Source organism: Otolemur garnettii, unplaced genomic scaffold, assembly GCF_000181295.1.
Source record: "Otolemur garnettii isolate 467f Iridium unplaced genomic scaffold, OtoGar3 scaffold00008, whole genome shotgun sequence".
NCBI classification, from domain to species: domain Eukaryota; kingdom Metazoa; phylum Chordata; class Mammalia; order Primates; family Galagidae; genus Otolemur; species Otolemur garnettii.
This window is the reverse complement of record NW_003852403.1, coordinates 12,569,563-12,580,918: the sequence shown is the minus strand read 5'-3', so window position 1 is coordinate 12,580,918 and position 11,356 is coordinate 12,569,563. Positions and strand designations below refer to the sequence as shown.

The window sequence follows — 11,356 nt, the reverse complement described above, 5'->3', positions numbered from 1 at the left end:
GGAGGGATCACCTCTATGGTTTGTCTTACAAGGGTACAAGTGAATCTTTCTAAAAGTAGAGTATAAACATCTTAACACAATAACTAAGAAAATTGACATAAAGTCTATGTTAACCAGTTTGATGAAAATATTTCAAATTGTGTATGAAAACACCACACTGTAGCCCATGATTGCATTAATGTACACAGCTGTAATTTAATTAAAAAGAAAATGAGTAGGGCAGCACCTGTGGCTCAAAGGAATAGGGCACCAGCCCCATATACCAGAGGTGGCGGGTTCAAACCCAGCCCCAGCCAAAAACTGCAATAAATAAATAAATAAAAAGATACCACATTTCTAAATAACTTCTAGATGACACCTACGCTGCCAGTCCAAGGAGCACACCTGGACTGGCTAGGTAAGACAGGTAGGCAACAACCAGTTACAGCAGTGTTTCTCAAACTCCCCTGCTGCTGACCATCCCTGGGGGCTGACCCTGCCCCTGTCAGGCCTCTCTCCTGCAGACTAAGCTTCACAGGGGCTAGGATGGGGCCTCAGAGTTTCTGTTTTTAACAAGTTTCGTAGGCGACTCTTCCCATGTTGGAAATCTGGGAAAGTGGTTTACATGAAGCCATTTCCCCTTCTCTTCCTGTGCTTTGTATTTATCAGAGATTAAGACATTTTTTTTGAGATAAACAAAATCATCTATTTTTAGTAGAAGGGATGCTTTATACATTTCATATGACAACAAAGAATTCATAGGGTCTATCAAATAATTGAAATGGACATTGTCTCCTATTATTATATGAAACTTAGATAATGTCTTTTCTCTAAGGCACATTTACCCTTGCAAAATATCACAACTAAAATGTCATCACTTCCACTTTAGTAAGTCTAAACTCTTACAATACTCTTTGCAGATTATTTGGAGAGATAAATGACTTATCATTGTTATTTTCAGAGGACATATGATCTGTTCCTTAGGATAAATAAATTTGTGGAATAATGGAGCTATAGCACAGCTTATAAGGTTTACTTTACTCTAGTTATAGTCAAAATTATAAAATACTTCCCCAAAAGGGAAAATCATGGCTAGTATCCACAATTTATTTCATGCAACAAACTTTGCATTATTAACTAAGGGACCATTAACCAGAATACTAACCTACACTCCCTTATAATAAGACTTAATGTATTTTAACCTTTATTGAATAAGAGTAATATCCTAAACCCTCTTTAAATTATGAGAAACATTTAGAATTATTCATTAGCACTTTATTGGAAACAATTAATCCTCATCTAGTCTTAAAACCTAATAACCATAACTGAAAAAAATATTTTAGCAGAAGATTAAAATTATATGAGTTACACTTTAGGATTAATAGTTCTATTTATAACCATTAAGTTTCATTGATAATACAAACATCCATATTTCTTTAGGTAGACTATTAGATAATTATATATTCTTTTAAAAAAATAATAAACAGTTCTAGGCCAGGTTCAGTGGCTCAGGCCTATAATCCTAGCACTCTGGGAGGCCCAGGCAGGTGGACTGCTTTAGCTCAGGAGTTAGAGACCAACCTGATCAAGAGCAAGACCTTCCCCCACCCCTGGTCTCTACTAAAAATAGAAAAACTAGCTGAGCATTGTCAAGCCCTATTGTCCCAGCTGCTCAGGAGACTGAGGCAAGAGGATTGCTCAAACCCAAGAGTTTGAGGTTGCTGTGAGATATGATGATGTCACAGCACTCTACGCAGGGTGACAGAGACTCTGTCTCAAAAAATAATAATAATAAAATAAAACAATTTCAAAACACTCATCTTGCTTTAATTTTAGGTAATTTTTATTATTTTGATTTATTATAGGAGTATAGAAGAAAATGCAGAGAAGTAAAAGAAAGATAATTTAAATGACCCACAATCTCATTCGTCAGATATAGCCATTCTAAACATTTGGATATATCTTCCTGACAGATTTAAATCTTTTAAGATAATTTAGACTTTCAGTTTATTTCATACTTTGCAGTTTTAGACCTGGAAATATCCCAAGTGAATATTTAGTGTGACATCTTTATTTTACAAATACTGAAATTGTGACTTAGAGAAATAGAATTACTTAAGGAAGGTTATTTTTTTTTAAATCCTAATAATGTTGACTTTAACATCTCATAACATTTTTTTATGCTTTCTTCCACAGTGTTAACATATTATTTTCAGGTATTTCAAAAGGCCAGAGGTGTGATTTTTCTTCTCCTTAAATAAACAGATTTATAAACAGGTGACCTTTACTCTCTTCTAAGTTTTTCAAAGATTGATTCATTACAAATTTTTCTCTATGCATATTTCACACAAACTAATTCATCCCAAGTTAATTTACTGATAGTGCAAAGAAACTTCTTAAAAATATTTTTGAACTGAGAGTTATAGCTATCACTGGAAATCGGCTTATACCTTTCTCTGAGCATCTCAGATGATTTCAAAACATTTCCTTCCTTTAACTTAACCTAGAGCAGGGATCAGCAAAATTTTTCTCCAAGGCAGATTGTAAATAATTTAGGTTTTGTGGACCATAAGGAATCAGTAGAAACTGCATGGTTCTGCCCTTGTAGTAAGAAAGCAGCATAGATAACAGGCATGACCATGGGCATGGCTGCGTGCCAGTAAAACTTTATTTATAACAATGTGTAGCATGTTAGAATTTGATAACCTGACCTAGAAGACAATGTCCAGGTCTCATAAAGGTCATTACTTTGCCTCTGTTAAGTTTGAAATCACATGGTAGTTCCTTTAGTTTCCACCTGAATATTTTTTCCTTTTTGTCCATTTGACTGAGTATGCTTTTTGAAAATGCAAAACATTACAAAAGGAACCTTTAAAAAGTTGCCTCATGGGAGGAATGTCACCAAGAGTTCAGTGGACTGGACTCTCTTACCATGTTGGACAGCCCTTATTTTTATAGGGTGCTATCAGCCCAAGACTCATCCCCAGTGCTCTTGTTCCTAGAGATTTGGGGAGAAAGCCCAGTGATTCAGCCAGTCCATAACAACTCTGGTCCATCGAGCTCATCTAGTTGAGTTTGTATTCCATCAGTCCCTTTTACATCAATAATGCTCGATAAAATTTTGAATTGGGTGGAATAAATGTTACAGCGATTAAGATGTGACTTTTGGGTTTTACTGCTAAAAACTCAAAACATCAGACCAACCCAAATTGAAGAACGCTTTACAAAATACCTTACCAGCTTAATTGGGTAGAGCTGTGGATGTTGGAAGATTGCTCTTTCTAGCTATAATGTTTAATAAACATTGTTGGTGGATTTGCCTACCTGTCTCAGTCACTGGGTTAGGCACCAGGGTTACTGCCCTGAGGTAAGCATAATCTTTGATGCGAAGTGCCAAGAATTGTTGGAGGGTCACAAGATGATTCCCTTTTCTGTTGGTTCCTACTCCAGACATCGAAGGATGCCACAATAACAATGGCGGCTGCAGCCATTCGTGCCTTGGGTCTGAGAAAGGCTACCAGTGCGAATGTCCCCGGGGCTTGGTGCTGTCTGAAGACAACCACACTTGCCAAGGTAGTACGCGGCTGGGCTTGCCTCCTCTCTGCTCTAACTCACTTTTCTTTCTTCCCTGAAAGAAAGCTGGGAGCAGCTTTCTTCCCTCAAGTGAGTCCTAATGCTCAGCTTTTAAAACGCCAGGTATCTGAGTAGTGTGTATACCTGAGTCATCACTCAAGATTAGAACCACTCCAAAAAGAAGAGCTCTTTTTTTTTTTTTTTTTTGTAGTTTTGGGGCAGGGTCAGGTTTGAGCCTGCCACCTCTGGTTAATGGGGCCGGCCCCCTACTCCTTGAGCCACAGGCACCATCGCAAAGAGAAGAGCTCTTTAAAAAGACTACCGAAAAGCTAATTTGCCTTTGCTGTTTGCCTTTTGTTTTTTCCTCTAATTTCTAGGGGTAGTTGTATAACTGGTGCTCAGTTTAGAAGTATAAGACAGTCCTTCTTGAAGTATAAGATGCAGTCCTTCTCTTTCTAAAAAGTAATTGGGATTGAAACTAAGTGAAACTAACTCGAAAGCCATAGGGAACGGATTCTTCTACATACACTTATAATGTGAGCATTAACAACCTTCTGAGAACTATTTTCTGGACATGTAGTTCTTGACATCCGGAATATTAATTCATTCATCACATATTCGATGAACACTTATTTCTGATTTCTTTACTTTATACCATTGTTATGATATGTGCTCACATACTGGACTCTGACAGTGCTCTGACCCTAAAATACTTTTTTTTTTCCCAGACAGAGTCTTACTATGTCACTCTTGGTAGAGTGCTGTGATGTCACAGCTCACAGCAACCTCAAACTCTTGGGCTTAAGCTATTCTCTTGCCTCAGCTTCCCAAGTAGTGTCCCTAAAATACTTTATAGGGTATTTGTAGAGTCTAGAGAAGTTGAGCTTGGGAATGCTAAGGAAATATTTTTTATTGTATATGAAGTTAAAACGGAGAGTTTATGGTCAGAGTTTATGGCTTACTGGGCAATGCTAGGACAATTTGGAAGCCTTCCCCGAGTGCACTAGCACAGTTTTTATTACTCCTGTTTTATGGGGCAGTAATTAATAGCAAAGTCAAAGCAGTACTGTTATGAAGTTCAAGCCTATATCAAAGTAGTATTTTTTCTGTATTGCTAATAAATTGTGTGTGCTTAAAAGTTAAACCTTTAGGTGTTTCAGTTCATAGAGTGATGCTAGTCACACTTTGAAACAAATATTTGCTGAATTGAGACTTGAACATGATATTTCCTATTTCAGGGAACTGTATATATGAGGAACATTATTTGACCACAGTCTCGGGAGTTAGGAATACTGGTTTTATTCACCAGCTTATTTTGAGCCCTGCTGTTTTCTCTGAGGATAGAATAAAAAGCTCAGGTTACATGAAGGTGAAATTTCTTCTCGCAGAAGACCTCCTCCCGATCCCGGTGCCCTGGTTCTAACAGTAGCCCCTTTTTATCACAGTCCCTGTGTTGTGCAAGTCGAACACCATTGAAGTGAGCGTCCCCAGGGAGCTGGTTGGCGGCCTGGAGCTCTTCCTGACCAACACGTCCTGCCGAGGAGTCTCCAATGGCACCCATGTCAACATCCTCTTCTCCCTCAAGACGTGTGGTACAGTGGTGGATGTAGGTTCCTCCTGGAGGACACTGGGGGAATGACCAGGAGCCAGTTATTTGGGAGGTAGTCCACAGAGGTATGCGGTGTGGTTGGCGTCATAGATGGCATATTCACACATAAACCAACTGAGCTCAAGGCATCTCCTGTTACTCATTTAACAAGCATGTTATTGAACATCTGCCCTGGTCCTGGCACTTGTCAGGACAGGGAGTTACAAAGAATTCTGCAATTTCTGTTCATTGAATAGGCCATCTCTCCAGTCTGCACATTTTCCTGACTGCATTGGTCCAAGTGGTACTGGGTGGCTGGCTCCATCCCCTTCAACCACTTCTTTTATTTGAAGAAAGCAACTTATACGAATGATGGGTCATTTATGACATAGCAAATGAGTTCAAGTATTGAACCAGGTTGAGCCAAAAGATTTATACTTCCTTTTTTTTTTTGAGACAGAGCCTCAAGCTTTCCCCCTGGGTAGAGTGCTGTGGCATCACAGCTCACAGCAACCTCCAACTCCTGGGCTCAAGCGATTCTCCCGCCTCAGCCTCCCAAGTAGCTGGCACCACAGGTGCCCACCACAACACCAGGCTATTTTTTGGTTGCAGCCATCACTGTTGTTGGGTGGGTCTGGGCTGAATTCAAACCCACCACCTTAGGTGTATGTGGCTGGCGCCTTAGCCACTTGAGCCATAGGCGCTGAGCCAAGATTTATACTTTCATCCAAAAATCTATACACAGCCCTGAGCTGGAGGGTCTGGGGGATATATGAAATGCTTTTAGAAACTTACACAGCATGGGCTGGGTGCCGTGGCTCACGCCTGTAATATGAGCACTCTGGGAGGCCAAGGCCGGGTGGATTGCCTGAGCTCACAGGTTTGAGACCAGCCTGAGCAAGAGTGAGACCCCCCCATCTCTAAAAATCACCAGGTGTTGTGGGGGGCGACTGTAGTCACAACTACTTGGGAGGCTGAGACAAGAGAATTGCTTGAGCCCAGGAGTTTGAGGTTGCTGTGAGCTGTGACAGCACAGCACTCTACCAAGGGCAACAAGTGAGACTCTGTCTCAGAAAAAAAGAGAAAGAAACTTACACAGCAGTATTGAGATGATAACACATAAAATATCAGTAAGGCATGAACAATGAGACAGATGATAAGCCTAGTAAAGGGACAAACACTGGAGCAGAGGAGAAAAGTGGGACTTGGATCCAGGTGGAAGAGCGTGTGTGAGTGTGTGTGTGTGTGTGCATGTGTGTGTGTGGTTTACATAAGCACAGAGAGAAGAAAGGTCCTTTCACATGGAAACAAGCGAGCAAAGTCCCCGACAGGGGAATTTCAGGGCTGTGCAGAGATGAACCGGCAGTACAGCCTGACTGGCAAGGAATTCCTACTGGAAACTGAAACTGGAAAAGCAGATGAGGCAAACAGTTTCCAAGAGCTGCCTTGTATGCTAGGGGGAGTGGTCCGGGCTTCCTCCCACAGCACTGGGGTTAGGCAGGGACTGTGGTGAAGAAAGCCCTGGCCTGACAGAAGCGTGGGCGACAGAGAGAGCTAAGCGCCCCTACGTGCAGATCGGTGCGGGGCCTTTGTGATCATTTGGTTAAATGAACATTTATTTACAGATCCTACTAAATGAAAATCAGATAGCTAATTAGAGCTGGGATGAGACAAGGGGCAGATATTCAAGGAGCAGGTGGTCCCACTTTAGGCAAGTCGCGCTGGCTGTGTGTGCGGGTAATCAAATGGAAACGCCTCGTAATAGGTTGGCATTACTCTCTGGTGCCAGGAGAGCCGATGAAGCTGGCGGCGAAGAGCAGAAAATCATCTGCATGAATGTCACAGCTGAGGTTCGGAGCGCAGATGAGTTCAGCACAAGGTCAAGCTGCTGCAGGAGCACCAAGTCTAAAACTCTTGAAAAAAGAATATATATATCCGGAAGCTATTTTTTCCTAAAATACCAGACCTTTGAATGTGCTGATTCTGCAGAGATCAGGTTTTATGAGTAGAACTCCAAAGGAACGTGTGGGCTGACCAAGAAGTAATACGTAAAATTCTTTTTTTTTTTTATTAAATCATAGCTGTGTACGTTAATGCAATCACGCAAAATCCTTCAGAGCTAAGGGGTGTCTTGCTAATAAAACAGAGGCAATGGGGGAAAAAACGAACAAATAAAAAACACGACTTCAGTCTTAGGCAACCAGATCTCCAATGTGCTTTGACAGTGAGCAGAGATCCGGAGAACGATGACGTGGGGTGGGGTGCTCTGCAGAAATAACCTGAAAGAGCTCTTTCCTCTCCTTGCCCCGGCCTGGCTCAGGTGGTAAATGACAAGATCATTGCCAGCAACCTCGTCACCGGCCTACCCAGGCAGACCCCGGGGAGCAGCGGGGACGTCATCATCCGAACCAGCAAACTGCTGATCCCGGTGACCTGCGAGTTCCCACGCCTGTACACCATTTCCGAAGGCTACGTGCCCAACCTTCGCAACTCGCCGCTGGAAATCAGGGGCCGCAATCGCGGGGTCTTCCCATTCACGCTGGAGATCTTTAAGGACCGCGAGTTTGAGGAGCCTTACCGAGAAGCTCTGCCCACCCTCAAGCTGCGCGACTCCCTCTACTTCGGCATCGAGCCTCTGGTGCACGTGAGCGGCCTGGAGAGCTTGGTGGAGAGCTGCTTCGCCACCCCCACGGCCAAGATCGACGAGATCCTGAAGTACTACCTCATCCGAGACGGGTAACGTAACGGTCGGGCTCGCGGTCCTCGGGCCGCATCCGGCCTCCAAGTCCATGGGCTCAGGCTCCTGCCCGCGCTCCCTTAGTTCGGAGCCTTTACTGGCATTTTGGAGGTAAAATCTGGGGAGGGAAGAAGGGAGTCAAAAATGACTCCAAGGGGCAGCCCCTGTGGCTCAAAGGAGTAGGGCACCGGCCCCATATACTGGAGGTGGCGGGTTCAAACCCAGCCCTAGCCAAAAACTGCAAAAAAAAAAAAAAAAAAATGACGCCAAGGTGTCCAACTCTGGTAACTGACTAGAAAAATAGGTTTTAGGTAGAGAAACGTGTACTGAATCTGATCATTTGAAAGAATATACAGAATATTTTAAAATTTCAAATACCTGCAGGTACCTAGGAAGAGAAGTTCAGTGGGCAGTCAGAAATGCTTATCAGAGGCAGGGTGTGTGGCTCACATCTGTAATCCTAGAACTTGGGAGGCCGAGGGGTGCATTGCCTGAACTCACACGTTCATGACTAGCCTGAGCCAGAGTAAGACCTCATCTCTAAAAAAATAGCCAGGCGTTGTGGCTGGCACCTGTAGTCCCAGCTACTTGGGAGGCTGAGGCAAGAGGATCGCTTGAGCCCAAGAATTTGAGGTTACTGTGAGCTATGATGCCACAGCACTCTACTGAAAGCAAGAAAGTGAGACTCTGTCTCAAAAAAAAAAAAGAAGAAGAAGAACAGAAATGCTTATTAGACTCAGGAGCAAGGTGGGAACTACAGGTGAAGAACAGAGACTTCCCCTTTTTTACAGCTGAAACTGTAAGATGGGTTAACTTGCCCTGAGAGCGATCCAGGCCTGCTTGGGGGTGGGCTGAGCCCTTGTTCAGGTGGCAGGTGGCAGAGAGCCGTGGGGATGACAGATTGGAACTAGGATGCATTAAGCCCTCTTTTGAGAAATTTGGTAGTGAAGGAAAGAGAATACTTGGTAGGTTGAGGAGGAAGCTATAGTGGTTTGAGTTTGTGCTTGTTTTATGCAAAAGAGATACATTCTGAGGATCCTTGGATTGAGATCTGCAGGTGTCCGCAGGTGTCAGAGGAAATCTAACAGTTTTCAGTAGGAAAATTGCACTCCATGAAAATTACGTTCCTAGGAAGATTACATTCAAACCCCAAACTCCTGAGTTTCTTCCTGGTCAGGTGGGACACAGTCTCTGGCAGGGTTGGGAACTTAATGACCTTCATGAAGGGGCAGTGGTCCAGGAGGAGCGGCTCAGGTGCAGCTCTGGTCCTCGCCCTTTGCTGGTTGACCCGGAGGCCCTTGGAAATGTCTACTTCGCTTTTCTGCCTCCTTCTCTGTCACTGTAGGCAAACTTCACCTGCTGACATCCATCTCTGGTACCCTGATTTCTCAACCCTTCATGCACATTAGGATCAGCTGAGAAGCTTTTTAAAAAATTAGTAATGCCTCTCTGTTTCATTGCTGTTTTCTTCATTCCCGCCGTGTTGTCTTTCATCTGGACAAAAAAGCATCCCCCTCCCCCAGACTTCAAGCCCCCCCCAAACCTCAGCTTCACAGACGCCCACCTCCCACAGTCCACACCAAAGGAAAGTAGCATCTTGTTACATCCCTGCTGAAAACCTTTTACCTTTATTACCTTTGGTTGGTAAATAAAAGGCAAAAAAGATAAAAGGGGTAAACACCGGGCCCTGTTTTTCGCGATTTTAATGGAGTACTCTCCACATACAATGAACATATGTATTTAAGGTATATATATATATATATAGCTTGGTAAGTTCTGACATCCACACCCAGTAAGTCACCATTATAATCTAGACAAGGAACACTTCTCTCTCACACCCTGTAAGTTTTCTCCTGCCCCCATATCCAGTTTTTGCAAAAATAAATATGTAATTATAACTCGCTGGGAAAACCTAAGGTCTCAAGTGTGTGAAATTTATTCATTATATTTGTTATTCAGATTCTCAGTGGACTCTTTTATTTCAGAAGCTGCACTATTTATTTTGCCAGCCCTTAACAAGAGGGAAAAAAATATACACCATAGAAGAAAAAAAGCATATTTGAGAACTTGAACACCACAACAGTATGGTCCTAATTTGTAAGCAGGCAAACAGTGCCATCTATGGCACCGCACAAGAATGGGGTGCGCAGGAGAATCTGACGCTCGGCTGGGCTGACTGGCCCTCATCCTCCCACCTGAGTCTCCTTCTGTGTCTGCTCCTGCCAAAGGAATTACTGACAGTTCCCAAACTGTCACTCTTAAACACCCTTTTGACGTTGCATATGCTGTTTCCTCTGTCTGAAATCCTTCTTCCCCACCTTTATTTCCTGTCTGCTCTTTACTCATCCTTCAAAATTCAGCAGGATTTACTTCCTCGGTGAAGCCTTCTCCATTCCTTTCCCATCTGAACTAGAAATTTTCCTTTTTTTTTCCTTCTTCCTCAGCACCTAACATATATATAGTAAGGGTCATTAAGTATTTGCCAAGCAAATTATTAAATAAGTATTTATAATAATAAGTTGGGACTAGTCCACAAATTTAAAATGACATAATTCACTTTACTTACATTTATAAATTTTTTTTATTCATTTCTTTGGGTTTTTTTTTTCATTCTTCCTCAGCTTAAATTTAAACCAGCCTGGTTGTCCCTTGCTAGTAAACATGTCTGATTCACTTCTTCCTAGTTTTAGTTGGTATGTACTCTGAAAATGCCAAATAATTCAATACTTGCCTAACCAAACTATAATTAGAAAGGGAATCTCCAGAAAAAAAAAAAAACATTGAATTCCAAAATCAGGTATTGAACAACTTTCTGATAAACAGTTATTTTGGATTCTCCTATCCCATCTTTATGTACTTTTAGCGTATGAACTTGGAGTTGTTGGAACCAGCATTACCCCAAATCAAGAGCCAACATCGTCCTGGTTTCTCTTCTGTAATGTGTTACCTTGTAATAACTCCTTCTGCCTCGTTTATGCTTTTAAAGAAAAATAATGGTATTTTTAGATAAAGGTAAATTGAACATGCTGAAGCAGGTAGATAAAAAGTACCATTTTTATTATCAAGTGTTACTATTATCATAGATAATGGACTGTAAACTCCCGACGTCAAACACCAGATTATTCATCTTTATATCCTCTGCAGTACCCAGCAGAGTGGCGCACACAGATTAGGTATGCCATAGACATTTATTATAGAATATAATCAGAAGATGGCATAAATTGTTACCTCAGGAAAATAAAAATGAGTAAATAAGTATAAGAAATAACAGAAACCGCATTATGTTTAGAGCCTCTTCATTTTGATATGACAGAATAAGCTACTTCAGGAATACAAGTCAAGATGCCTTATATTTTAACAGTTTCATTGGATTTTTCAAGTGCACTGACAGAGCAGTAAGCATTGAACCAGATAGCCTCTAAGCACGGAGAGCAGGTACCCACTTTCCCGGGCCTATGCACCTGACCCCCACTTTTTTT

At 42.0% G+C, this 11,356-nt stretch overlaps 1 protein-coding gene across 1 annotated transcript in view; it reads left to right on the top strand.

The window, feature by feature from the left end:
- Positions 1 to 11,356, top strand: part of OIT3 (oncoprotein induced transcript 3) — a 28,306-nt gene that overhangs the window by 13,244 nt on the left and 3,706 nt on the right. Inside the window, exons 5-7 of the mRNA XM_003783571.3 lie at positions 3,430 to 3,552; positions 4,998 to 5,158; positions 7,461 to 7,876. Of these exons, the coding sequence (XP_003783619.1) occupies positions 3,430 to 3,552; positions 4,998 to 5,158; positions 7,461 to 7,876 (700 nt within the window). The remainder of the gene's footprint in view (positions 1 to 3,429; positions 3,553 to 4,997; positions 5,159 to 7,460; positions 7,877 to 11,356) is intronic.